Genomic DNA, 27201 nt, shown 5'->3' with positions numbered 1-27201 from the left:
AAAAAAGGAAAACCATGAATTTCTCAATGACGTTGTTGCAAATTGTGGCCATCCCATTATCAGCCATGACTTGTACAAATGACAAGAACAAGCTGAAGATCTCCTGAAGCTACTCATACCACAAAATGTGTCACCATCAGATTTCTGTCTGGGGTTGGTTAGCTATTACCAGAAGTGCTTGACTAACATAGTGACAATGTCAGCATCTTATAAATAAGCTGTTATGCTTGTGCTGGTCAACCACAGCTTTGGATAAGACCACAAGGCTGCTGCAGTCTGAAAGGGCCCTCATACACTACATGCATCTCAGCCTATAAAGTTGGTTGGTGATGGACCAGGAGCAGGAATGGCAGAGGTGGTAGATCAGCCTGAAGGGCACAGAGTCTTTGTTCCTGGACCTCTTTTTTCTGCAGAACAGAGCTGGGCTCACAAGGATTAAGAACCTCCACATCTGTGTGAAGAGATGATGTGTTTCATCGCTATCTCCACAGGGAGCAATTTACTCTGGTTGGGAGCTGCAGACCTCTAAACTAGGGGTCATGACTCCAAATGGGATGCAAGCTATTCTGTGAGCTGTGAGACCAACAGAAACTCACTGAAAGACACAGGACTCGCAGCTGGGGTCACAAGCGTGGCCCCCAGTGGCAAGGTTTGGTAACTGCTCTTATAAATCAGCTGCTAGTTTTAGCTTTTGACCTAAAGATAGAAAGGCTGTAGTAAGAGTGGAGAGTTAATCATGATTTTGTGCACTGTTGCAGTACAGTTGACAGGTAGCTTTTGGCATCACCGTCCCAACAACACAACTGCTGAGAGCAACAGAACCAGTGAGTTTAATTCCTCCATTTCTGCTACAAGACCCCCTGACACGAGGGAGCCACACCAGGAAGTTGCCAACAGGAAAAATCCAGGAGCCATTCTGTTGCCATGGTTGGCCTATGAGATGTGAGCAGGTATTGAGGATACAGCCTGTGAAGTCAGCAACCACCTCCTGGCTTGGATTAGTGGTATGCTGTGAATTGGTCTAATAAAAGATATCAGATTCACTCAAAGAACCGTGTCTGTATACATATTGGCATGCATGCCTCTGTAGCTATCGATGGCCTCCTGAACTGAAAGGAAGGAGTCTGGAGCATATAGGAAAGAGCCCCTTGTGCAGAGCTGGCAAGTTCCTAGGCGCTAGTTCAGGTGTTGGCTTTGCTCCATCATGCCCAAGGTAGTCTGAGCAGTGCCCCTCTCCTCACCCTGTGTCTGAGGGCCATCAGGGAGATAGCTGCTGACTGGACCTTCTCAGGGCAAGACTGTCCTGCACAGTGAGAGTCTTCTGTCCCCCTGGGGTGCTGGCGGGGGGCAGGCTGTGGGTCAAGGCAGGGTGGGTACAAGCTGTGTGTGTGCAGTGATGGGCGACCTGGCTGGTCAGCCAGTGGGGCTTACTTCTGTCCTTGTTCCCCGTATACCCAGGATCTCTCCTCCACCTCATCATACGGTGAGGGGAGCCTGGAGGGCTCAGCCACCCCATAGTCATCTTCCTCTCTGGCAGGGGGAGGGAACAGGGGATGCTCAGGCTGATAGTACCTGTCCTTCTCTTCCTTCTCAGGTTGGACAAGGGGGGTTGCCTCTGGCTTTTTCTTTCCCTGACAGCTTCTTGGAGGTTTTGGGAGGCTTCTCCTTGGGTTTTTTGGTGGGCTTGGGAGCTTTCTCTTCATCTTTCTAGGAGCCCTTGGGTTTCTTGGTGGGCTTGGGTGCCTTCTTCTTTTATCTTCCCAGGGGTCCCTGTGGAAAAGGAGAGAATCATGCTCAGGCAGGTCTCCACAGCTAGGCCTCCTCCTTCTTCCCACCACAGCGGTGAGGGACCCATCCCATCCCACTTTCTCTGGTGCCATCTGTACCCTTGCATGGCCCACAGACAGCTCCACCACAGCTCAGCTAATCCTCAACGCTCGTCTAAACGCAACATTTCCTCGCCTTGGCAATACCCTTCTGCCTCTTTAACATCCAGGGGGCTGTCTATCACGCCCCGCCCACTTGTGGGCACGTGACTAGAAGAGACCGGACTAGGCCTTTGCATTGGCCCCGCCCCCGCGCTGTGATTGGCCCAGCGGCAGGCGGCGGGGCGCGCAGTGCCCGGCCCAGGCATGGCGGCGCCCGGCCCCGGCGCCCACGGCTGCGCCTGTCACTGCTCCTGCTCCGCGCCCGTCGCCTGCCAGAGCCTGGCCGAGATGGACTTCCAGCGGGGTCCGGGGGCGCGGGGTGCTGGGCCGGCGGGGTGCCGGGGGGGCGGGTGATGCCGGTGGCCGCGGCCGAGCGGCGCCCGGAGCTGCCCCGCTGTCTCCGTAGGGCTGTGGGGGGCGGCGCTGGACGGGGACCTGGGCCGCGTGCGGGCGCTGCTGGACAAGGGCGCGGAGCCCGGGGAGCCCGACCGCGCCGGCTACACCGCCCTGGTGAGGACCCCCGCCCCGCCCCGCCCGGCCCGGCCCGGCCCGGCCCGGCGCTGAGCCCGCTCCGCTCCCCGCAGCACTACGCCAGTCGGGCCGGGCACGGCGCCGTGTGCCGCCTGCTGCTGCAGCGCGGGGCCCCCGTGGACGCGGCCACGCGCGGGGGCGCCACGGCCCTGCACCGCGCCAGCTCCTGCGGGCACCTGGCCGTGGCGCGGCTGCTGCTGAGCCACGGCGCCGACCCCGCCCGCGCCGACGCCGACGGCATGAGCAGCCTGCACAAGGTGCGCGGGGCTCGCCGCGACCTGTGACCCCGGCGCTTCCCGCCCCGGGACCCTGGCACTCCCGGACCCCCCACGTCCATGACCCCGGTGGTGCGGGTGCCCTGTGACCCGTGCTGACCCCCGCCCCGTGACCGGGGCCCCCCGGCGCCCATGACCCTGGTGCTCCTGGGCCCCCGTGACCCGGCCCCCCGTGCCGTTGCAGGCCGCGGCGCAAGGCCACGAGGAGCTGTGCGCCCTGCTGCTGCAGCACAGCCCGGACCTGCGGAGCGCCCGCGACGCCCGCTCCAGGACGCCCCGCGACTTGGCGCCGCCCCGCGCAGCCCTGCAGCATCTGCTGGCACCGTGAGGCCCATCTGGGCCTGGGCCCCGCCGTGGATGCCTCAGACAGCGCGACCCGCGGCCCGTGCCCTGCAGCCGGGAGCAGGCCCACGGCCCCTCCGGACGGAGGCCTGGGCCTGGCTCTGCAGAGGTGTGAGGGGCGGTGAAGCCGCAGCAGCCATGTTGCTTGTGGGCACCAGGCCTACTGTGCTCAACAGAAGCCATGTTGCTTGTGGGCACAAGGGGGCCTGGCCTGCTAATGCACCCATATTGGTTGTGGGCACAGGGGCCCGACCTGCTGAAGGAGTGAAGCTGCAGCAGCCATATTGGTTGTGGCTATGGGGGTCTGGCACTGCTGTACCCCCATACACTGTCAGTGAAAGCTCTGCTGAGTCCAGCACTGTGTGGTGTGTGTTCTGTCCTGCGGCCTGGTGGCTCCATCCTGGTCTTTTGTCCATCTGTCCATCCATCTCCCTGCCATGACAGGTGCCCCGTACCTCTTGGCTGCAGTTCTGGGGGTGCCCATGGGGGTGGCAGGAGGGCTGCAAGAAACAGACAGGGGAGATGGGCCCCCACGCCCCCTGCCCTGCTGTCTGCCCTGGGGCTGGAGGACCCCCTTGTGGGGCCCAGGAGCTGAAGCAGGGAGAACCAGGGAAGAAGGGCAGCATGAGGAAGCCATGTAATGTGGGAGGGCAGGGCTAGGGCAGGGGGCCTGCAGCACTCCACAACAGTTCTGTCCATGCAATGGCCCTGCTGAGGCCAGGAGGGAAAGGGCTTGGGGAAGCAGTGCAGGTGGATGTTCCCATTGTGTAGAGTGCGCCCAGGGTTTGATTCTAGCGTCTTGGTCAACCAGGAGCTTCTTTCCCAGCGTTGAAACTTGGCTCACCCCACCCCCCATCCCAGAACCTCACCCCAGCAGCCACAGCCTGTGTTCCCCAGCCCAGCACCGCTTAGCACTCTGCCCTGTCAGCCCCTAAGAGACAGGGAAACTTCTTTGGTCGTTACATCCCGTGAAGTGTGGCTTGCTCCTGGCTGGCCATGCTACAGTGGGGTGCTCCAGGGCAGGGCCTGAAATCATGAGCACTCAAGAGGCCCCCTATACCATACACATGTGCCCCCGAACTCCCCAAGTACCTACTTGTCCCTGTGGCCAGGGGTCACGGCTCTCAGTGGCCCAGGGGTGTGTTATGCCCCCCCCCCCGGGGTCAGATTGAGTTCTGCAGGGCTGCTGCTCTGGGCACTGGGCACAGCTGTCAAGGCAGGAGGTCAGGAGCCTGTCCTGGTACTGCTGCTGCATAACCTGGGGGGATGTGGCCATGAGACCCCATTCCAGTGCCCCTGCTGGAGCCTCCCTCATAGTGCTATCCAATACCCCCCAGCCCCCTCTCTCCCCTTGCACAGCACCCCAGAGACCCCCTTTTGGGACTCCAACCAGCTCTTTCTGCCTAGGCCAAGGGTGGTGCCCCCAGAGACACACACCAGTCCCCCAGCCTGGCCCAGGCACTGCCCTCCCCTCCATGGCCCCTGGTCCTTCGAGGGGATCTGGGCTGAGTGTGGCCCAGCTCATTACATCCCCACTGCACCATGGATCCATGGACATGCTGTCCCAGATGCAGCCCATGCCCAGGACTCCAGAGTGCCCCAGCTACCATGGGGTGGGTAGTGGCCACAACACCCTCTGCTGGCTGCCCTGGGAAGGGCAGATTAGCACTAGCAAAGGCAAAGAGAAATGGCAGAGATGCCTGGATTGGGGGAGGGGCTGGAAGCAGTGGGTGCGAGGGGGCAGCTGCCTGGACACCTGGGTTCCATACCACCTGCTGCAAGACCCAGCCCAGCTGCTAGAGGGCACCCATACAAATTCACAGTGTGGGCCAGGAGTGATGGGCACCAGCTGGGCAGGGGGGCTGCAGCTTGAGAGTGAGGGGCAGTGCCTTCTGTGGGGGGTGCAAGCTCAGCTGGCTGGGGTCTGAGCTCTGTACAACCCCAAGCAGGCAGAAAGGCTGGACACCCACATGGATGGCAGCAGCTGGTGCTTGTCTGGGCTGTCCCAGCTGCAAAGGGCATTGCTAGGGTCCCTGTACCCTGTGGGCACAACAGACAAAGTACTAGGCAGAAGAGGCCCAAGAGAGCCCAGCATGCACCTTTCATGGACACCACATGCTCAGGCCAGCAAGGGCAACTGCCCCGACAGCTGGTGGGAATCAGTCCTCATTCACTCGGGGTGGGGTTGGGCCAGGCTGCAGGGCTGTAGGAGCGCTTCCTTAGCAACAATGTGAGGCTGTGGGTCAGGAGTAAGGGGCCCCACCCAAAGTGCCTCTGGCCTGGCCCCTGGCACCCAGAGTCAGGGCCAGGGCAGCCTCTCCCACCACTGTGCTGTGAAAGCAGGGCTCTGCGCCTGCCTCTTGGGGCAGGCAACAGGAAAGAACTCAGGCATCCTGGCGCCCTCCTCTCTTCCTCCCCATCCACAGCAGCAGCAGGCATGGGCTCTCTCCACCCCAGCCCCAGCCCCAGCCCCAGCCCCAGCTGGACCCTGGCCAGGCCACATCCCCATGGCCTGGGGCTGTGGGAAAGACCGGGAGTTTCCCAGCCTGGCGTCTGGAGCTGGTGCTGACATATGTACCCCCCTGGGAGATGTTGAGAGCAGGGCTAGGCCTCTCCCTCACCCTAGACAGGAAGGAGCCAGGACACCTAGGTTGTCCTCCTTTGCCAGGGGGTGCTGGGTCAGGCTCTTGCCACCATGCAGGCGGTCAAAACTGGGCACCCAGCAACCCCCACAGCTCAGTTGAGGTCCTTCAGGAGCAGCTGGTTGGGGGAGGGGGAGGCCATGCCAGCTGCTCCAACACCTGCATAGGGTGGAGCTGCAGGGCCCTGGACACCTGGCTCGTTTCAACGCCCCCAGCCTGCCTCAGTTTCCCCCCAGCAGGCAAGGGGATGTAGCTGTTAAGCCAGACAGGGAGGAGGAGCCTTCCCATCCATCCTACCCAGGAAGAATTTCCTGTCAAGCTCATTAGCTGCCATGACCCAGGGCGTGGGAAGAGGGAACAAGCCAGGCCAGCTTGGGAGAGACTGAATTTCCACCCCCACCCCAAGCACCCTGCAGGAACAAGGCAGCTGGGATGGGATCTGGGGGTTGAGTGCCCCAGCCCGGCATAGGCTGGCAGGAAACCCAGGAGTCCTGACAGCTGGATTTGCCTTTATAGCTCCCCCCATCCAGCTCTGCTTCCCACAAGCTCTGGCAGGGCTGGACAGTGGCTGGAGCTTCTCTCCCTTTTATTATTAATATAAAAATCCTTGAGTATTTACAGCAAATAAATACATTTCGGTAACAAATAAATTACCGGGACTGTGTGACTTGGGGCACCGATAAAAAAGGGGGGTGTGGTGGAGGGGGTGAGGGGAGCTGGCGTGCAGGGGACACGGCAGAGGGAGGGGTTATGTACACTGGCACCCTCCTCACAATGCCCCCGCCCCATAGGGGAGGGGGTGGGGGTGGCACGGTGCCCAGCTCTGTGGGTTATGCTGGGTGCCAGGAGGGGGCTGAGGCCCAGCTGTCCCCTCCCCCAGGAGGGACGGCCTATTTAGCTACTAGAGGCTGCCAAACCCAGCCTTGGCTGGGGGAGGTGATGGGACAGATGCTGGAGCCCTCTTGGCCTCCTGTGACGCTGCCGGTGGCTGTAAGCTTCCCCAGGGGTGAGAGGTGTAGAAAAAGGGGACCTTAAAAACATCCCCGCTGGGGCTGGGCCTTGGCCTGAGCCTTGGCATAGGCCTGAGCCTTGAAGCATAGGCTTTGATGTAGGCCATAAGCCTAGTGTCCAGGCCTGAGAGCTGGGACCTGGGGCCTCAGGCCAGAGCATAAACCTCCAGCCTGTGTTTAGGTCTGGGTCTGGGGATCAAAGCCCTGGTCCAGGTCTGGGCCTAGGGGGCCAGGCCCTGAGGTAGCTGTGCAGCGGTGGGGGCGCGGGCAGCACCTCACACCGAGGACTCCTCGGGGTTGGAGTCCGGCAGAGCCTGGCGCTGCTTGAGCTTGCGCCGCAGCTCCTCAGCCAGCTCGCCCCGCTCAGGCCTTGCCTCCGCCCCCAGCTGCAGCCGGATATAGCCATTGGAAGCTGAGCCCCGCAAGCCGCCCAGTGGGGCGCGGGGGGGCGGTGAGGGCAGGGGCTGCCCAGGGATGCCAGGGCTGGGTGCAGGGCCCCCATTGGGGCAGGCCGCGTGGCCCGGCACAATCTTGAGGGAGCCATCTGAATAATAGTAGCTGCCAGGGTCCCAAAGCTTCTCATCTGAGTCAGAGGTGGTGCTGGGGGCAAAACGGGGGCTGGCCGGCTCCTTGGGCAGCTCAATAGGGTAGACCAGGGTGCGCTCAGCTGCCTTGGCCCCCTTGTCCAGTTCCTCCCGGAGCCGCCGGCGTAGGGACAGGACAACAACCAGCAGCACAGCGCACACAGCACCCAAGGCCACGGCCACCATCCACACCAGCCCCAGGCCCTCCAGTGGCGCCCGTGCCTCCAGCGTGGTGGCTAGGCCAGGCAACACAGCTACAGCATAGGCCTCAGTGGCCAGGAGGGCACCTTGCTCCTCTGAAAAGCACTGGTAGGTGCCAGCATGCTGGGGACCAGCACCCAGCAGCAGCAAGGCACGGACACGGGCATCAGCAAGCTCAGGCACCCGCTCGGCCGGCAGCTCCCTCCCGTTGAAGGTCCAGCGTGCACGTGCCAGGTTGGAGGCCAGGCGGCAAGGCAGCACCAGGTCTGTGCCTGCCGCCACCGTCACGTTCTTGGGTGCCGCTGGTGCTGCAGGCAGAGAGTGCAGGTCAGGGCCTATGTCCAACGCTGAGGGGTGCCTGCTGGCACAGAGCCCAGGATGCACATACAGGAGAAATACCAACATGCAGTGGCATGGGGAGGGAAAGCCAGTCCTGCAGGGGAAACTGAGGCATGGAGAAGGGCAAAGCCAACCCCATAAAGGCCCGAGGAACCTGTGCCCCAGCCGTGGGCTCAAGGCAGGTCTCTGGCACTGCAGGCTGGGTGCCAGGATGCCACGGGGCAGGGCAGAGGGGTTTCCAAGGGGGCCTCACCTGGATTGACAGCTCGGGGCATGCTGCAGAGGGCCGTGTTGGCAGCAGCTACATCCTGGATCAGGAGGGCCCTAAGACACAAAGACGGGGTCAAGGATACCCAACCATGCCTCCCCTCCCAATGGGGCCAGGGATGGCCAACCATGCCTCCCCTCCTCACGCCCAGCAGGCTCCTCACCGACTGCGGCCATCAGCATGGACACAGCGGCTGGTGTTGCGACTCCAGGCACAGTGGGGGTCACGGGCCAGGAGGCAGTCGGGGCATGACAGATACTTGTTGCAGTCGGCTAGGGGCAGCCGCACCACCTGAGAGCGCGAGCCCGCAAACACCAACTTCTGTGGGGGCAAAGGGAGGGGAGTCAGCTGCTAGCCTGGCACCCACAAATTGCCCCCCACCCCTGCCCTCTGCAGGCCCACTGCACCCCCAAACAAGCCATATCACCCATATCCCAGTACCTTCTGGGGTGCCAGCACCAGGCTTTCCACAGGCTGCCCTTGCTCAAAGATCTGCAGCTCCTCCACCAGATGGGCATGCGTGGGCATGCTCACCGCCTTCAGTAACCACCCATCATCTGTGAGAGAGACCCCATGAGGGGTGCGGGGTCACTTGGTCACTGCCAGGCTATAGGAATCCACCCAAGTCCTGCCCAGAGCCATCCAGGGACAGGTGGGGGTACCCAGCCCGGGGGATACCTGTGCCAAGGAAGAGGACATTGTAGAGCTGCCCATCCAGACCATGGGCCCGGTCCACAGCCAGGTGTGTGAGGTTGGCACCCTTCTTGAGAAGCAGCGGGTGCCCGCCATGCGGTAGCACTGGCTCGTCCATCAGTGGGTGCTTCTTAGCAAAGTTGAGAGTGTTGTCAGGCAACTCCAGCGAACTAGCAAAGCCATTGTCCCGGTGCCAGGCCGTGATGCACTGCAGGCAGGAGGGAAGGAGGGCAGGGGGTCACTTGGGGGCCAGCTCAGTGCCTCCCTCCAGCCCTGGCAACACTGGACCAGAGCCCAGGCTATACGTATAGCATCATGCACCCCAGAAAGAGTGTCCTACTCCAGCCACCCACCCTGTGCAAGGGCAGGGTTGCTGCCTGCTGCTTTGGTGCCACTCACCGCGCCAGGCCGGGGGCTGGGCACTGGGTCCGAGTAGCGCCCCCACTTCTGGGCCTGCTCCTGATACTCCTTGTAGGGCCCATCAAATGCCTGCTGCACTGTCTTCAGGTCATACTGGCACACGGCCGACACCACAACATCCCCCCTGTGGGCAGCACATGGGCAATGGAGGGCTCTGATAATATGCCCCCCCCGACCCCTTAATGACCCCTTGGAGCCTGGGTCTAATAGTTCCCCCCACACCCAAACAGCCCAGTAACATCTCCCAATACACCTGCCCTGGTATATCTGCTTGGATAACACCCCCCACCAAATCCCCTGCTCCAATGAAAGCTCCTGACACTCCCCTGCCCCCAGTGGCACCAAGCCCTGCCCCTAAGACCCCTGATACCCCCGTTCCCCTGGTAATACCTCTTAACACCCCCTACAATACCACCAATGCTCAACCTCTGCACCCAATTCTACCCCTCCAATACTCCCTACTCTGTCACACCCCAGTACCTCCTGCCTCCAATAATGCCCCTCCCATTCCTGATGCTGCTCCCCATGCCAGGCCAGGCCTCACCAGCGGGCATGGAAGAGGCCAAAGAAGGCGGTGTGGGACCAGGTGGGGCTGGGCAGTGTGGCCAGTGCCTGCAGGCGGTCAAAGTGAAGCTGCTGCTCGGGCAAGGCACACACCAGCCGTGCCTTCAAAAACGACGTCCATTTCTTCTGCAGCGTCCGTGCACCGCCTATGTCCCCCTGCCACAGGCACAGCATAGGCACCATCAGGACTGGGCACTCCTCCCCCAACCTCGCCTGGGGCAGCTAGACCTCCAAGTGCCATCCCACAATGCAGTGCTCCAGCATAAAGACAGGCCACAAGTCCATGTTACTGATGTTGGGCTGGACAGCATGTCAGGGAATCATACGATGCACCAAGGATGCCTCTTTGTGGGGTGCAGCTGCCCTGGTGTGCCCACCTGGTCTGCACCCCCATTACCCATGTCTCAATGGGGGCATTCCTACAATGCACCTGACGTGTCAGCCATTACCCACAATGCGCACTACCCTTACCCACAATGCTCCCAGCAAAACAGCTTTAAGCCATGATGCCCGTGGCGCCCCAGCTATTGTTCACAATGCCTGTACCACAATAGCAGCTACCCACAAGGCCCCAGTGCTGCCATTAACTACAATGCCCCAGCATTGCTATCACCCACACTGCCCCAGGCACACCTTGCAAACACGGGCCACGCGGGCCACGACGTGGGGGGTGTCACAGTCATACTCTACAGCACGTTCACTGAAGAAGAAGTACACCTTGTCGTCGTCCCCGCTGGCACTGCCCTCACTCTCAGGCACAAAGGCTGAACCCACAAAGTGTGGCTCTGGAGGGTGTGGGGGGAGAGACACACATCAGGCCAGGCTGGACCTTCCAGGCACCCCCCTGCCCAACCCAGGCACAGCCTCCCTCACCATTGAGCCAAGAGGGCAGAAACTCAGTCTTCATGGAGTAGCGGGGGCCCAAGTTGCGCTGGATCACAGGCTCCGTGCCCAGGAAGTTGTTAAGTGTGGCCGAATACAGCTCTCCATCTACCACCAGGCAGCAAGGGGTTAATGGGGGTAGGGTGGGCACCACTATCCTGTGTTCCCAGCCTCTATCCTATCCCCACCCAGCACCAGACTGGTGCCCCCTGGCCCCTCACCCCCTATCCTGTTCCTCCAGCCCCACAACTTGGCCCAGCCCTCCCTGAATCCTCCAGCCCCTATTCTGCCCTCCTCGTTCCGCCCTCCACAGTAGCCCCCAGTCCCCACTCCACCTACCCACAACGAGGCCGGTGTGCCCTTTGGTAGGGTCATAGGGGCACTTGCCCTTCCCGTCCTCAAAAGCCTGCGGGTCCAGGGAGAAGGTGGCGCGGTCCTGGAAGGCACCCGGGAGGCCACATCACACAAGGGCCCAGGATCAGAAGCACAATTCTTGGCACGAGTGGGGGCACCACAGGGAGGCAGGAGCCAGCTGGGCCAGTGCCATGGGACTGACCAGGCCCCATGACGGATGTCTGGGTGCTTGTTTCCCCAGGCAGCAGGCTAGCATTGGGGGTGGGGGTGGTGGGGGGAAGAAATGGGACACACTCACGATGTAGGCGCACTTGGGCTGGAAGGCACCAGTGCCGCAGGCATAGAGGTGCGAGGCATTGAGTGGCTGCACCAGCCGCACGTAGTTGAAGCAGTCAGTCTGCAGGGCACAGTGGGTGTCAGCACCAGCCCTGCCATCCACAAGATCCCCCTGGAGGCCCCACTCCCCCCAGCCTCCCTGAGCACCTCAGGTCCCCCTTACACATACTGACCCCCACCCAACACTCCCAGGTCCCCCAAAAACCCCCCACAGGCTGCCACTACCCCGCCCTACCTGATTGTTCTTGCCCTTCTGGATACACTCCAGTTTCTTGTCCTCAGGTGCCTCCCACAAGATCTGGGACAGATGGTGCTGGTCAGTGGGTCAGGACCCCCAGTGCCCCCAGCCACAGGCACTGCCCCCTAGGCCTCTCCCCTCCACAGCCCTACCAGTGCCTCTCACTCCCAGCTTGCAGTGTCCCCCACCCCCAGCCCACATCTCCCCCCAGGTACCGTGGCCTGCAGGTTGAGGGCAGCAGTGGACAGGGCGAAGACGGCCTCACGGGCGCCTGCATATAGCAGCCCCTCAGCCTCGTCCAGCGTCAACGTCAGGAAGTGGCTCATTCCTGCACCCCCGAAGCGCCGTGCTCCAGCTGGTAGCTCTGGGAGATGGGGGGAGTCAGGGCAGCTGAGGACCCCCACCCCAGCCAGCAATGGATCACTGGTGCCCCCTGAAGGAGCAAGGCCCCACCCCCCAGCTGGCAACTACCCCCACCCCCACATGGCCTGAGGGGAGTGCTGGCCCTTTATTGCTCCAGGAGACTAGTGTCCTGGATTTAACCCTTTGCCCACTGCTGCCAGGCCAGGGGAGCCCAGCAAGCCATGGGCCTGGCATGGGAAGGGTTAACTAATCCCCTTCCCCAAGGGGATTAGCTGGTATAAGCCCCTGGCACTGGGCACAGATACAGGGGGGAGGAAGGAACCGGCACTGGGACAGGATCACCATGGCAACTAGGAACCGGGAAGCCCAGTAAGACTAGCCCCTGCCCCACACTGGCCCTGCTGGTGCTCCTCACTCCTGACCTGCAACCCCCTGCTTCCCCAGCCCTGCCAGCGCCCCTCACACCTGACCGAGGCCCCCCTGCCCTGCCCCACTACTCCAGCCAGTGCCCCTCACTCCCAACCCGCAGCACTCCCACCTCCTTCCCCCCAGCCCCCACTCATGCCCCCACTCCTGACCTGCAGTCCCCTCAAAGGCACATGCTTGGGGCAGGGGGTGGTGTTGGCTCCAGCCCTGGCCCCCTCCCCCACACCATCCGGCTCTCCTTACACAAGGGAGCCTTTGTGGGGCTGGAGACCAAGCAGCACCCACCCCAGTGCATTGGCAGGCTTGGCCCTGCCCTGCCCCTGGGGGCTGCAAAAAAAGGGCCCATTGAGCAGGGTCACAGGAGCCGAGAGGGGAAGGGAAGGGGGGGTGGAGGGGGCTCCCTTCCCCAGGGGACTGGACAGGAGCTGCTGGAGCTCCAGCTGGGGGGAAAACTGGGGCAGGGTGGAGCTGAGAGGCAGCTGGGGGGGGGATGTGAGGCAAGCCCTGAGCTTTGGGAGGGAAACTGAGGCAGTCCCAGAACTAGAGGAAAAACTGGGGTAGCCCCAAAGCAGGGCAGGGACCCAGGCATCCTGCATCTTCCCCCACTCCACAATGGTAAGGGGAGCCAGGCCACACGCGCGTCACGGAACCAGCGCCGGCCCGGTCAGGTTACCGGCCGCAACCTGAGTCCAAGGGGCACGGCAGAGGCACAGCACACCCCTCCCCACGTGAGATCTGTAGGGTATTGCTGACTTGGGCATCTGGGTGCTGGGATCAGAGCTAAGCTGTAATCGGGGGCTTTGATGGTGATGGCTGGGGTGGGGGAGGGGAGAGAGCTACAGCCAGCTTCCATGCCTGTTTTCCCTCTGACAGGGGTACCCCACAGTGCTGGGGGGCAACAACAGAGATGCCACAGCCGCCCCCCAACAGCTGCACCCTGACCGCAACCAGCCCGGCATGCACAAGGCCCCAGTCCAGGGGACGGCAGGAGGCTGCAGACCAGGAGTCAGGGCACAAGCAGGGGGGCCAGGGACGACAGGTCAGCAGCGTGGAGCACTGGCAGGGCCATGGGGGCAGGGGGCCGCAGGTTAGGACTGAAGGGTAGCGAGGAGGGGCTGCAAGGCCCAGCCACCCCGCCAGCCTGGCCAAGGGATGTGGGGGGTGGGGGGGCTCGGGGGAGAGCTGCCAGCAGCAACCAGGGTGAGCTCATCGCCAACACTGCCACAAACACCTGATGTCACCTCGGGGAAGCAGCGGTGCAGCTGGGTCTGGGGGGAACCCAGCCCCCCAGGACACTGCAGCTGGGCAGGAGGGGGACCTGGGGCAGCAGAGGGGGTTATGGAGCCCAGGCCCTGGCCCACCCAGTCATTAGCAAGCTCCTTAAGCAGAGGCCAAGCTCAGGTAGCAAGTCCCACCCAGCCCCTCCTGTGCCCACACCCTCTGACCAGACCCTACTCACCACCATAAGGCACAGTCTTGCGGGGCACCAGGTCCCAAGGGGAGCTTTCGGTGCCCCCCAGCTCCAGCTCCAGCAGTGCCAGCAGCAGCAGGGCACCCCCCAGGCCTGCCGCCATGCTGCTCCTGCCTGGGGGCAGGGGAGGGTCAGGGGGTGCCAGGAGGCAGCACGGATCCCTTCCCCAAGGGGGAGAGGCCCAATCCCACCCCACTCCACAGATCCACTCAGGGACATGGGAAAAAAACCCACGGGTCTGCCCCCCACCCTGGACTGGGAAACTGCCTGGCCCAGGAGCTCGATCAGGCCTGGGCCTAGATACCTGGGCCCCAACCCCCTGCCTCAGTTTCCCTTCAAAAACCAAGCAGCTGGGGGGGAAGGTTAGACCCACCCTGATGCCCCCCTATCCCCAAGCCAAGCCGGGAAGGGCGCGGCATTGTTTCCAGCAGGGGAAGCAGGAAGCCCGTCCTGGTCCCCAGGGGCCTGGGGGAGGGGAGGTCCCTCACTCCTGACCCACAGCCCCCTGTCACCCCTAAGCCCTACTGGTGCCCCTCACTCCCAACCTGCAGCCCCATCCACGGGGCCCCTCGCTCCCGACCCACAACCGCTTGCCCCCTCACCCCGCCAGCAGCTCAGGCAGAGCCTCTCAGCTGCGATCTGTGGCCCTTGCCCCCCGGCCCCTGCTGCCGCCCCTCACTCCCCACCCGCGGCCCACCCCCCGGCCAGCGATGCCCCTCACTCCCAACCGCAGCCCCCAGCCCCTGCTGGTGCCCCTCACTCCCGCCCCGCCGCCTGCTCCCTCCCCGCGGTGCCCCTCACTCGTCCTGCAGCCCCCTGGGCCCCGATCCGGGGCCGCGTGGACCACCCCCCCGGCGGGAGGCGAACAAAGCCCGCGGGCGGCGCCGAGGACCGGGGGAGGGGAGGGGAAGAGGAGCCGCCGCCGCCACCCCCGCGGGCCGCGATGCGGGGCACGGGCACGATCCCGATCGGGTACACGCACCTGGGCCCGCGGGACCGACCCGCCGCCGCCGCCGCCTCGCCCTGCCCGTGCCGCCGCTCCGTGACGTCACCAGGGGCGGGACCACTGCGACCCCCCCACGGCCCCGATCCGGCGGCCGCCGTGTGTGCGCCCCGCCCCCCTCCGTGCCTCAGTTTCCCTGCCCCGGGGGCCCGACCCTCACCCTAGCCCGCCGCCCGGACTCCTAGGTTCTCTCCTGTGTGCGCCGAGCTCCGCTGCCCTGCCACAGGAGGGGGCAGCACTCGGGCAGGGAAGCAGGGGCCGGGGAACCGGACACAGCCGGACACCCCAAGGCCCTGCCTGAACCCAGGCGCCCGGGGCCACCCGCGCCTTGCCCCTCCTCGGAAGCGCACCCAGGCGTGCGGGCTCCCATCTCCTTCCCAGGGCCCCGCCCATTAAGTGCTGGTGCTCTTTCCCTCCCAGGCTGCCTGCCCCCCATGCCCAGCCCTGGGCAGGGAACCCGGGCTCGAGGCTCATCAGCTTCTACCTCAGGGTACCAGAGCTGTGGGTGAAACCAGGCATCTGGGCCCCCAGCAGCTTCCAGAAACCCCACTAGGCCCTGCTCCCCCACCTGAAGGGGAACGGACTCCATCTGGCCCAGGGTCTTTCAAGATGACAGTGACAAGGACTGATACCCCCTCATCCTCCTGCCCCCAGGCCCCTGCTCTTCTCCCATGCCTCACTGGGTGCCTCAGTTTCCCCCTGTGATGGGTCGTGGGCCCTCTGGTGCCTGCCCCCCAGCCCTGCCAGCCTAGCAACCCAGAAGGGGAACTGAAGCACAGGAACAGAACCCAAGTATCCCCAGCAGCACCCAGAGCCCCTCAGCACCCTCCTCCCCTGCAGGAGTTGCCAGTGAGGGGGCAGGGTCCACCCCATTACAGCTGGGCACAGATGGAGTCAGAGTTCACAGTAACTCTTGGGCCCAAAAGGTCACTGAGACACCACAGAGCCTCACAAGTGCACCACCAGTGTCCCACAGCTGGATGACATCAAAGTAGTGACATCATGCTCTGCAATAATGTCACAGGGGGGCCAAGGGCAGGGCGAGGGAGGGGGTTGGAGAGGTCTGCATGGGGCCAGATGCCTGGCTTCAGGGAGCAGGGTAAGGGCAGTGGCTGGAGGGCCTGGGGGGGTGCTCCTTGGTGCGAGGGCTCCTGGGGTCCTTGCCCTGGCACCACTGCCCCAGTGCTGGCACCACCTGGAGAGGTGCAAGGGCTTGTAACCTAGGAGTCTGGGGGCTCATGGGAGTTGGGAAGGGCTGGCACATGGGGCAAGGACTGGGCAGTGCCTTCATTAACCTCCTCTTTGCCAGTGCCAGGGCAGACACTGAGAAGGGCATGGGTATCACAGTCCCCCAGCATTGTCCTGGCAACACTGTTTATTGGTCCCTGTGGCAACACCCTAAATACAGCAACACCACGGCAATCAAAATGGAATGAGGGGGCTGCTGGATTTCGGGGGGGGGGCATAGCCAGCTGCCCCCTCCAGGCACCAGGCACTGCCCCACAGCAACACAGCTACGATTCCATCCAGTGTAGGTAGTGCAGCTCCTGGGGACAGACACCAGGACACCTGGCCATCTGGGTTCTTTTCCTAGTTCTGCCGCTGCCCCCCACCCCTACTCTGCCAACTCCCCAGGACCAGAACCAGCTTGGGTGCAGCTGTGACATCATCATCAGCACCTCAGTTATATCTCATGGGGCTGGGGTGGGGGCACTGGATTGCAGCCCCCATCTGGGAGCCAGCTGTACCCCCAGTGTCCATCTGGAGAGTCTTGGGGGTGTGAGTAGGGGAGCCCAGATGGCTGGGTTCCTCTGAGAGCTGGGTAGCAGCAGCAGCTGGATGGCACGGGGGTGGGGGGAAGGGGGGCACCAGCTGGGTGCTAAGACTCCTGGGTTCTTTCCCAGTTCCCATAGTGCCACCACCGCCCTGCCCACCTGCCATGGAGGGGCTATGCCAGCAATGGAAGGGCCTTGTGCCTGCCCTGGTGCCAGTCAGCACCCTAACCTGGGGTGGGCACTGGGCCAGCATCGCCTGCCACTTGACGTAGGTGTGAGTGACAAGACACTTGAGCTGGGTGACAAAGAGCAGGCCAGGACCTTCGGGCAGGCCAGAGCCCAGGTGCCGCTGCAGCTGGGCACACAGCTCCTGCCACAGACACTGTGGGGCAGAGGGGGGGCATCAGGGGGTGCCAAGGCTGCCCTGCCAAGCAATGCCAGGCTGGGGCAGGGCTGGGGCGGGGGCTGTGTACCCAGGCACATGAAGCACCCAGCATGTCTCAGCGCACGTGTGGAGTATGTACCCACTCACCTTGTGCTCCGGAGATGAGCACTCGGTGCCCACAGCCATGTCAGCCAGGTTCAGGAGACTGTAGCACAGATAGCAAGCCTCCACGTGGAGAAGGGGCAGGGGTCAGCCACGGTGCCTGGGCTGGGGGGGCACAGCCACTGACTGCCTCCTCAGAGAAGGGAAATTGAGACAGGGAGCAGCCATCCGACCCCTGAGAAATCTCCCAACCTGCCATGCTTTTAAAGCCATAGCACCCTTCCCCTGCACACCCAGCCCTCATGCCAGGCGCTGTATGTTGGTGCCTGCTTGAAGATTTCTCAGGTGACTGGAGAGCACTGGTGCCAGGATGCAGAAGGGCTATGGCTGGGCCCCTGGCTCCTGTAGGATGGGGGGGGGCAGGGAGGGCTGTGGAGAATGCCCCACTCTCACCTCCCAGTCCAGGCCAGGACTCCAGGGCTCTGGAGGTGGCAGGTGGCACCTGAGGGCAGCCGGCTTCATGAGGGCAAGGAGGCAGCATAGCTGGCGCAGCTGGGAAGGCATTGGGGGGGGGCCACAAGGTGAGCAGGAAGCCAATCCCCCAGGCCCAGCCCCACTCTTAGCCAGTTCCCACTTCTACCCACAATCCCCCAGGCCTGTTCCTGTTCCTAACCACGACCCCTAGGCCATGACACCCCAGGCCTGGCCTCACCACTCACCTGTCCCTCCCTGGTGGAGGACACCAGGGTCCCATCAGGCATCCCCAGGAGCCGGGAGATGAGACAGAGGCTCAAGCGCTGGCGCAGCTGCCTGGGAGAAGGAACTGCATCAGCCAGGCTGGGGGCAGAGCCAGGGCACCCCCAGCCCCTGCCTAAGTTTCCCTACTGCTCTGTGCCAAGCTGGCCCCAGCAGGGGTGCACCAGGCACCCGCCTCTTTGTGCATGTGCAACCCGGTGGAATAAGGGAGTTAGTGCACAGCCAGACAGCCCTCCTGAGCCTGGCCCAGTGCCCGCTCTGCCTCCTGCCTGTGGTCCTGGAGGGAACCCAGGCATCCTGGCAGCAGATCCCATCCAGGCAGCCACAGGGAGGGGAGGGGAAGGAGGGACTTGGGCACGCAGAGGGGCACTGCTGCCTGGCACCAGGGCTGGGAGGGCCTGGAGCCAGGCGCAGAACCAACCAGGCTCCCCACGGGGCACTGGCAGCAGGGACATGCTGGTGCTCGCCTTGCCTGGGGCTGGGCCCCACGCCTCAGCATGTCTGGGCTCAGTCTCACTCTTACTCACAATTCCCTGATCTCAGCTCTGCTTACTCAGAAGCCCCAGGTCCAGCTCTGCTCTTACCCACAATCCCCCAGGCCTGGCCCTGCTCTCACCCAGGACCCCTGGGCTCAATCCTGCTCTAACCCAGGCAGAATCCCTCAGGCCTGGCCCCACTCTTATCCACAATCCCCTGGGGCTCTGCCCTGCTATGCATTACCCCAAGGCCCTTGGGGTAGCCAACCCTACTCTGTAATCCCCCAGGGTCAATGCTACCAGCCCAGTTACCCAAAATCCCCCAAGCCCTGACCACACTTACCCAACAACCCAGGGCCCTACCCTGCTCTCCATCCCCCCATGAGGCAGGGGCAGCCTAGCTGGGGGGCAGTGGTAGTGGCGGGGGCAGGGGCGGAAGCCTGAGAGGAAGCCAGGGCTGTATCAGTACTGGGCTTCCTTCCCTGGGACTTGAACTCCCAGCCACAGCCTAAGGATGTTCCCCCCCCAACCACATCCTGCCCAGCGGCGGAAGGAAGGAAGCTGCGGGTTCAAATCTGTGGGCATGAAATCAGCATGACGCTGGCGTGTCAGTACGGACCCCATACTAGCACGTTACCTGCGCATGAGCACGGCCACATGTTGTGCTGTTAGCATAACACTATTTCTAGCAGTTTGCAACTGTGGAAGGAGCACCCCCCTGTATCACACAGGCACCTACCTACCTGCCCCTGGCCGTGGTATCTGGGAGCAGCCGAACCACGGTCACCAGGTTGTGATGGTGCTGTGAGACATGGACCAGGGCCCCACACAGTGCCGGGAGCTGTGGGGGAGGTGGCAATGGGCTGTGAGGGAGGCACGGCTGTGCCCCCTCACTCCCCGGAGATGCCCTGGAGACAGGCCGATAACTTTGGGGGAGCAGATGGCACTGATGTGTCAGGTCTGGGAGACCCTCTTGCCCCCCACAGCTGGTAGAGAACGCAGGTGTCCGGGCAGTGCCCACCTGGTGGTGCCAGTTGTCCATGCCGTCAAGGAGAGCACAAAGTAGCTGCTGCAGGTCAGGGCAGGGCTGGTACCGCAGTGAGCGCACCAGGCTGAGGCGGCAGAGTAGGGCCACCAGGGCCCTGCGCTGCCTGTCTGGGTAGCACCCAGGTCGCACCAGCACGCACAGTGTCAGATACTGCAGGGGGGGTGGGCTCAGCTGGGGTCTTACCCACAATCCCCCTGGCCTGGCCCTGCTCTTACCCACAATCCCCTGGGCCCAGCTTTTTTTTTTTTTTAAACCAAAAACCCCCTGGGCCCAGGCCCACTCTTACCCAAAACCTCTCAAGTCTGGCCATGCTTATCCACATTCCCCTGGTCCCACTCTCACCCACAGTCCCCCTGATCTGGCCCTGCTCCTGCTCCTACACACAATCCCCTGGGCCCAGCCCCACCCATTCACAATCCCTTGGTCCCCAACCCCCACTCCCACCCACAGTCCCCTGGGCCTGGCCCTGTTCTTACCCACATTCCCCCAGGCCCTGGGGCAGGTCTACTTGGCCTTGCCCCCCTGGCCCCCACCTGGGCAACATGCCCTCCTCGGTGCCAGGATCCAGCCCAGCCCTCCCATTCCTTGTAGATGTCCCCAGTGGCTCCTACCTTGTAGATGTCACTGAGCTGTGCCCCCAGCACAACTGTGGAGTAGCCTGTGCCCTCGGTGCCTCCCGGGGCCAGAGCTGGGGGGCAGCTGTGGAGACAGGGCAGGTCAGAGGGCACAGCCCAGCCTCCCTGGTCCCCCTTAGACCTAAGAGACATTAGCGGATTAAGATTTATTGGGGCCCTAGGCAAAGAGAAATCTATAAGCCACCCACAGGGAAGGCCCCCAATCTGCAGTACTGTACCTGTATCCAGCCCCACACCTGCACTGGGGCTGAGGCAGGCAGCTCACAGCCCACTGCAAACTGCCCAGCCCCTCCTTCCCACGGGGGTGGAGGATGCAGGTAGCTGGCACTCAGGTAGGCTTGGGAGGCCACAGCTGTGCGGCTCTCCCCACCCATGACCTGACAGAGCTGGCAGGGGGCTCCAGTCAGTCGAGGTTTCCCCAAGAAAAAGCAGAAGTAGCAAGGAGTTGGAGCCAGCCTGGGGGCACAAGGGGGCAGTGTCCACTGGGAATCCCCAGCCCCCAGCTGCTGGCAGCCGCAGCACACTGCCCAGACACCTTCTGCAGCAGAAAGCACACCAGTGGCAGAAGAAGGGTAGAGAGGAGTGGGGGCACTGGAGCAGAGCAGAGCAGAGAGCTCCCCACACTGCCCAAGTTAACCTGTTTCCCCAAGGATTTGCTCTCTTCTCCTCCTCCAAGCTGGCACTATTGCCTCCACTCCCGCCACAACCCCACGGTGGAAAGCACCCTTCACACCCTGCCTCACGGACAAGATTCAAAAAACTCCAGGCCTGATTATTCCTTCCAGAGCCCAGCACGACAAGTGGGATCCCACCTGAAGCACATGCATGCACATGCACACACACACTAGCATTACAGATTTTTCTCAGGGGGTCCTTTACTGGCAGGGGCCCTCGGGCTCATGCATTAACCTGCCCCTGCTAAGAGAGAACCCAGGCATCAGAAGCACCCCCGTACCCCTGCCAGGTCTCACCTGAGGGCAGGGGGCAGCAGCTCCAGGGGCAGCAGGCCAGGAGGGCTGAGGGTGGCCTGGTGGGCACCCAGGCGCCGCAGTGCCTGCCCCACCTCACCCAGCGATGGGCACCACAGCTCTGGGGGGAGAAGGCATTAGATGGGCAGGGACCTTCATGCCCCTGCCATGAGCACTAGGCCCAGCCATGGCAGGGGAAACAGGCAAAGCCTTCCACCCTCCCCCATGCCTGCACTGACCGGGTGCATCAATCTGCTGCACACTGATCTCCCACAGGGTCTGGAAGGCAGTGGGGGCAGCACCTGCAGGCTGTGATGTCAGCTGAGGGGGGCAGAGATCAGAGAGCACATGGCTGCCTCCAGTAACTTCCCACAGCCCTGTCTGTGTCCTGGCATAGGCAGCCACTGACCACCCTCTGGCTCTCCTCCTCTCCCATATCCTGGCCTGTGTGCCTGCTCTATGTGCCCAGACTTACCTGGAAGAGCCAGTGCAGGACAGGTGGGCGGCAGGCCGGCACATGGCGGTACAGCAGACTAAGCAGCCCAGTGCGCACAAAGGTGACCTGCCCAGCTGGTGTGGCACTGCCCAGGCAGGAAGAGGTTAAGGGGGGGGCAGGCCTTGTGCCATCCCCCACAATACCCAGGGCCTCCACCTCCCACTCCTGGTGGTATCCCTGGGGGGCAGGGATCCAGCCCAGCAGGACTGGGACCCATGGTGGGGGGGCAGCATTACTATATATAGTGCAGGCCTGAGGCAGTCCCAGCTGCTCACATACAAAGGGCACAGAGGGTGGAAGGAGAACACAGAGCCTTTGTGCCGAGACACGCACATGGCCACGTGCAAGGCGTGCCCTCATGCACATGCACACGCTGTCCCCAACCATGTGCCCCACACACACATGCCTCTGTGCATGTCACCTTGCACACACAGACACATGGCCCTGTGCAACGTGCATGTGCAGCCGTGTTTGACCTGAGTCCGGTCATGTATCTGCATGCGTGTGTAGGCTTCCAGGTGCGACAGGCAAATCCGTGAAATGTGAATTCATGGGTGGCACATGCAATGCAAGCACCCCAGACAGACTCATGCAAGATGTAGTCACACACTTCTGGGTGACACACAAATCCATATGCCACACACATAACCCCAGGCGACACACATGCAATACACGCTTCCGCAGCTGTCCACCCAGGGACGTGTGTACTGCTGCCTGCAGCAATGTAGACATGCATCCCCAGGTATCTGGCCTATGCAGTCACATGTGTGAAAACTACCTGCCCCCACAGACAAGCCTGCATATGCAACACATGAACACACATGTGTGCACCATCTCAGACCTCCTGGGCTGAGCTGGTGTCTGATACTCCTCCTATCAAAGGGCCCATTGTCCTGGGGTTAGGGTGGGGGCAGGTGGGGGCGTGTAGGAGAGGCCCTGCCCCATCAAAAGTCCCTTTGTTCTACCCTGGGATGGGACAAGAGGAGCTAAATACAGGCAGCTGATGGGGCAATTACAGGCCCAGGCCAGTTCAACAGGGCAGCTTCCCTGCCATGGGCCAGTTACAGGCCAGGGGGTAGTTTTCAGGGGACAGAAGAGAAAAAGGTGGTACTCACTCGAGAAAAGCAGCTTCAAGAGGGCTCTGGGGTGCTAGGCCATGGACACACACGGCTGGGAGGGATGCAGGGGTGGGCATGGCCTCCCCAAAGATGCCCTCCCCAGGGGGTAAGTCTGGCAGCTCACTGGTGCCCAGTGCAAAGCGCTCCAGAAACAGCCTGCAACAGGCACAAGCACAGGCATCTCTGTGCCAGCCGGGGGGCCCCCCACTGCCCATGCCTGGTGGGGATCTAAGCCAGGCTGTCAGACAGGGCTTAGAAGGTAAACTGGGGGCGGGGGGGAGCTGTGTATTATGCCCCACCTGTGCTCCTCGGCCATTGGTGTGTCATCGGGTGAATCTTCAGAGCTGTCATCGGGCAGCACTGGCAGCCCCTCACCCACCAGGCACCAGGCCCTGGGCATGGCAGCACTGAGCATAGGGCTGATGCTCCAGAGCCACTCCCATGGCCATGCTCGGCCCTGCACTGGGGCAGACCCCAGGGTATATCCCCCATATCTCACCTTTTCTCCTGCAGCAGTGCTGCCAGGCTGTTGACATCAGGATCTGGCTGCAGACCCTGTTTGGTGGAGGCAGGTATTACTCTGGGGGCACTGTGCCGCTGACCCCTCAAGGCAGTGCTGGACACCTTCTGGGGGCAGGAACGTGCCCCAGCAACAGGCATCAGCCCCTTAATGATGCCCCTGATCTGACACTCACCATGACAGGCGCCGGGGGGCTCCGTACTACTCCCCCCAACAGCTGCGCCAGGGGCAACAGCTCTTCCTCATCATCCTGCTTCTCCCCAGATTCAGCCGCATCCTGGCTGGGGGACACCATACCAGCCTGGCAAAGGAAATCCAGCCGCACAGGGCTCCAGTCAGCTGGGAAGGCCTCATCTGGGCTGGTGTTAGTGCCCTGTGGCAGATGTGACATCCTCTTGGACTTCCGGTGGGGGGCCCTGGAGCTACGCCGGTGCCTGGAGGCTTCGGAGGGCAGGAGAACAGTCACTGGATGGCTCCTGCTCTCCTCAGCAGGGCCTGGTGCTGTGCCGGGGGTAGGGGTAACAGGGACAGAGGGGTGATGCCAGACAGGGTTGGACCTGCAGGGGTCTGGTGTTACCTGCTCGGCATGGGGCAAGGCCCAGGCTGCTCCGGGCTCTGCTGCCTCTAGGTCGCCGGCTCCTGCCATCCTGTGGGCTCAGTGGGGTCAGGTGGGCACAAGGGAGGGCAGTCTCTATTTGTCCCAAAGGGAGCTGATCTACCCCAGGACTGTTCCTACTTGCCCCAGGGGCAGAGAGCTCACCTGGGCAGGCGGGGGGACTGGGCCAGGGTCCCCGAGCAGAGCATAGGGGCGGCCAACACGCAGGCGCTTGGTGAGGCGCAGCTGGCGGTAGCGCTGCAGACTGTCCTGAAAGCGGCGGCTGAAGAGGCCTGTGCTGGGCGCCCGCAGCGAGGACAGTGGGATCTGGTACCAGCGCAGGCCTCCCAGGATGGGTGGCTCTGGGGCGGGCACCGGGGACACCACCACCCCCTGCTGGGCCATGGCGCCAGGGGGAAGAACTGGGGCCTGGAAGGGGGGAGAAACAGTGTCTTGGCACTTGATACAGCCGTGAAGCCTACAGGGTGGCTTCTTCGTAGGAGCTGGGGCCTGCTGGGGAAGCACTCGCTGTGACCACACCCCCTACCCCCGTGAGGTCACACGATGTCACCGTGACGTTACACGTGGCAAGGCACTAGGGTTTAGTGGTTAGACCAGCGGGTGCTTGGAGCTAGGCGCCCAGTTGCCATCCGCAGCTGGGGAGCGACGCCCCCCGAGCTCCGCTCTTGTGGGCGGAGCCAACGCCCCACCGCTTCCGCCACCACGTGCCCCACACCCTTCCGAATCCCAACTGCCGCCTGCCCAACGCTCCCCTCCGCGCGACGCCCAATCAACGACCGCGCCAGCCGGACCAATGAGAAGCAACACCTGCCCCGTCAGAAGCACCCAATCAGAGCACGGCAGGGCGGGTTCCTGGAAACTCACCCCCGGCCAGCAGGTGGCAATCGCCAGCAGAAACTCAAGGTCACCCACTCGCCCAGCTCACGGAGATCTCGCCCCCGTTTACACCCCGCCTCTCGGGCCACGTGGCGCGGACTGGCCAATTCCTGCCGGGCGCCTTGGCGGAAGTGCCGCTCCGTTTCCGGCGCCGCCCCCGGAAGTAGCCGCAGTCCTCGCGCGGCCTAGTGTAGTCTCTGCTGGACGTCATGGCTGTCCGGTTTCTGCGCGCGTGCGGTGCCCTCCGGGCCCTGGGCACCCGCCGCCTGCCTCCGCCCGCCCTACGTCTTGCTGCGCCCGCCCGTGCCGCCGCCGGAGGTGAGGGGGGCCGGGGCAAGGGCGGGGGGCGGGCCTGACTGACTGACTGACTGACTGACTGACTGACGCGGTGGTTCCCTGCCCGCCCTGTAGGCATCCCCACTGATGAGGAGCAGGCGACCGGGCTGGAGCGGAAGGTGCTGGAGGCCCTCCAGAAGGGCACGGTGAGCACAGGGGGGGCTGGGACCTGGCATGGGGGGGCTCCAGGTGGAGGGATCTCTGGGGGCCCTGGTAGGTGCTAATGTCCCTGCCTGCCTCTCTTCAGGACCCGTACAGCATGTTCCCACCTAAGTGCCAGGAGGGGACCCGGGAGGACCCCAACCTGGTGCCATCTGTCAATGAAAAGCGTCTTGTTGGCTGCATCTGTAAGTGTCCAGGCAGGTGGAGGGGGGAGGAGGGTGTGCTAGGGGAAGAGCTTGGGGCAGAGGTGAGAACAAGGGCTCTGCTGGGGCCTGGGGGGTAGGGGTGCAGAAGTAGCCCCTCGGTCCGTTCCCTCTCACCCCTAGCAGCTGTGGGGGTGGGGGGGTGGGGAATGCCTTGGCTGTGTCCTGCCACAGTGACCTCACTCTCTTCTGGCAGGTGAAGAGGACAACAGCACCATCATCTGGTTCTGGCTGCACAAAGGCGAGCCACAGCGCTGCCCATCCTGTGGGGTTCACTACAAGCTGGTGCCCCATGAAGTGCCCCATTGAGCCCCCTGCCCTGCTCTGTTCTACTTGCCCTTATGTTTGATGCTAGAAGAATAATAAAGTTGTGGCTGTCTCCATCCTATTTTGTGCTGCACCCTTCGTTGTCTGGGGCCAAAGGTTGAAGATGTATCATCATCCTCTAGAATGCTGCTCTTATACCCATTGCACCTCACAAGAGCCTAAGCCTGGGGCAGGGACCCTGGATTTGTGTTTGTTGGGGTTGGGGTGGGGAGGGACAGAGGACTGGCTCATAGTGTGGGGCTGCCGGGAGTAGTAGCACCCTGGGGTAAGCCAGCAGTCCCAGCCCAGCACGGCATAGGGTTACTGCCCTGGGAAGGGGAGCAAGGTCCCAGGTGTGGGGGCTTGGCTTCTACCCAAGGCCTATGCATGTTGCCTGTGGGGGAGCTTCCTGTTACGTAGTGGGGAGGAGATGTTCCCCAGATGAGGGGGGAGGGAGAGATTAACCTGCCTTCAATTCCAGGGGTGGGGGGAATAGCACTGGTGGCACTGCTTTGCTGCCCTCCAGAGAGCAGCAAAGACTGTAGGGAAGGGAGGGGGGTGGCTGCCCTGCATTAACTGCTTACATGCCAGTCCTGCCTGTCCAGGCCCAAGCCCCCAAGAATCATGCCCACTGCCCAGGTGCTGGAGTTCCATACACTCTGTACCCTCTGCTGCCACTGGGGGCCAAATCTGGGGGAAATGCAGCTGCCTCTGGGGAGAAGCAGATGCCCAAGTAGAACAGCCTGGCTTGGTGCCTTCTCACAGGCAGGCCACCATCCTTGCCCTTGTGGGTGACACAAGAGGAAAGGTGGCAGATGGAGCCGGGATGGGCCACACCCAAGTTTTCCCAGCCCAGAGGAGGTTTTTTGGAGCTGTGGAGGGAGGTGACCCACCCCTCACATCAGTTCTTGCTGGGGCTGAAGGGGCTTAATGTGTAAAGGGAATAAACAGGATGCACAGGGTTGAGAACAGGAATTTTCCTACAAACTTTATTGGAAGCAGCATTGGGCCTGTAATACTTCAGAGTAATTAGCACCCAAGATGCATCTGGGCACCCTTCTACTGGTGGCAATGCTGCCCTAGGTGATATGGGGCCCTGTGGGCAGCACGGGGCATGATACTGAGCTAAACCAAGACCTGTAGGTCTGCTCCCCACTGCGGCAAGCAGAGGCCGGGCCCCCGGTGTCCTGTAGGGTGAACAGGTGGCCATGGATCCCCTCCCCCCCGAATGCTGGATGCCCGGGATTCCCAGGTGGGGCCTGCTGCTCCTGGCACCTGTCCTGCCAATCTCCGGCATTACCCAAAATCCCCTACACTGTGCCCCCACCCCATATGTCCACAGCCCAGCTGCTGCCGGGCTGCCCTGGTGCCGGCGGGCGGGGGCAGCCCGTGCTGTGACCTAGCACCAGTAACGGGAGCCGCACCGGCTGGCCTGGGGGCGGGGGCTGCTGGGGAAGGGGTGGGGCAAGGAGCCGTTGGGCGGGGATTGGGCCTGAGTGACAGTGCAGTGAGAGCCTTGGGCGGGGCTCCAGATGATCGACAGTCGTGGAGGC

General features: G+C 62.8%; 4 protein-coding genes across 7 annotated transcripts; 2 read left to right on the top strand and 2 right to left on the bottom strand.

The window, feature by feature from the left end:
* Nucleotides 1–2077: 2077 nt before the first annotated feature.
* On the top strand, nt 2078–3431 carry LOC149862120 (uncharacterized). The gene is made up of 4 exons (XM_090050765.1): nt 2078–2232; nt 2335–2438; nt 2513–2716; nt 2919–3431. Exons 1-4 carry the CDS (start codon nt 2133–2135, stop codon nt 3060–3062), a joined length of 552 nt encoding a protein of 183 aa, XP_089906891.1. The 5' UTR covers nt 2078–2132; the 3' UTR covers nt 3063–3431.
* Nucleotides 3432–3578: 147 nt separating this feature from the next.
* On the bottom strand, nt 3579–15004 carry SEMA4C (semaphorin 4C). 2 transcript variants are annotated; one of them, XM_090050760.1, is made up of 15 exons: nt 14850–15004; nt 13856–13981; nt 11823–11971; nt 11605–11667; nt 11332–11430; nt 11019–11115; nt 10671–10787; nt 10431–10582; nt 9778–9953; nt 9213–9357; nt 8799–9021; nt 8562–8677; nt 8284–8441; nt 8106–8176; nt 3579–7821 (listed from the first exon to the last, which is right to left on the bottom strand). In XM_090050760.1, the coding sequence occupies exons 2-15, from the start codon at nt 13968–13970 to the stop codon at nt 7004–7006; spliced, it is 2499 nt and encodes an 832-aa protein (XP_089906886.1). In that variant the 5' UTR covers nt 13971–13981; nt 14850–15004; the 3' UTR covers nt 3579–7003. The 2 variants fall into 2 exon arrangements, with proteins under 2 accessions (XP_089906886.1, XP_089906887.1); XM_090050761.1 differs by having other exon boundaries at nt 13856–13977; nt 14850–14999.
* A 26-nt stretch (nt 15005–15030) lies between these two features.
* FAM178B (family with sequence similarity 178 member B) lies at nt 15031–24758 on the bottom strand. Of its 3 annotated transcripts, none has more exons than XM_090050762.1 (17): nt 24630–24758; nt 23910–24173; nt 23727–23796; nt 23325–23590; nt 23129–23184; nt 22929–23021; nt 22627–22785; nt 21491–21596; nt 21255–21336; nt 21019–21136; nt 20024–20168; nt 19386–19562; nt 19108–19205; nt 17852–17942; nt 17586–17684; nt 17178–17255; nt 15031–17027 (listed from the first exon to the last, which is right to left on the bottom strand). In XM_090050762.1, the coding sequence occupies exons 2-17, from the start codon at nt 24147–24149 to the stop codon at nt 16551–16553; spliced, it is 2355 nt and encodes a 784-aa protein (XP_089906888.1). In that variant the 5' UTR covers nt 24150–24173; nt 24630–24758; the 3' UTR covers nt 15031–16550. The 3 variants fall into 3 exon arrangements, with proteins under 3 accessions (XP_089906888.1, XP_089906889.1, XP_089906890.1); XM_090050763.1 differs by having other exon boundaries at nt 20024–20111; XM_090050764.1 differs by lacking the exon at nt 22929–23021.
* Nucleotides 24759–24773: 15 nt separating this feature from the next.
* Nucleotides 24774–25730, top strand: COX5B (cytochrome c oxidase subunit 5B). Its single transcript, XM_090050767.1, has 4 exons — nt 24774–24959; nt 25053–25123; nt 25225–25324; nt 25539–25730. Exons 1-4 carry the CDS (start codon nt 24851–24853, stop codon nt 25649–25651), a joined length of 393 nt encoding a protein of 130 aa, XP_089906893.1. The 5' UTR covers nt 24774–24850; the 3' UTR covers nt 25652–25730.
* Nucleotides 25731–27201: the final 1471 nt, after the last annotated feature.

The sequence above is a fragment of the Crocodylus siamensis genome, chromosome 6 (genome assembly GCF_052110815.1).
Source record: "Crocodylus siamensis isolate JL-2025a chromosome 6, ASM5211081v1, whole genome shotgun sequence".
Classification (NCBI taxonomy): Eukaryota; Metazoa; Chordata; order Crocodylia; family Crocodylidae; genus Crocodylus; species Crocodylus siamensis.
Note: the sequence above shows the minus strand (reverse complement) of the source record. Positions and strands in the feature narration are given on the sequence as shown.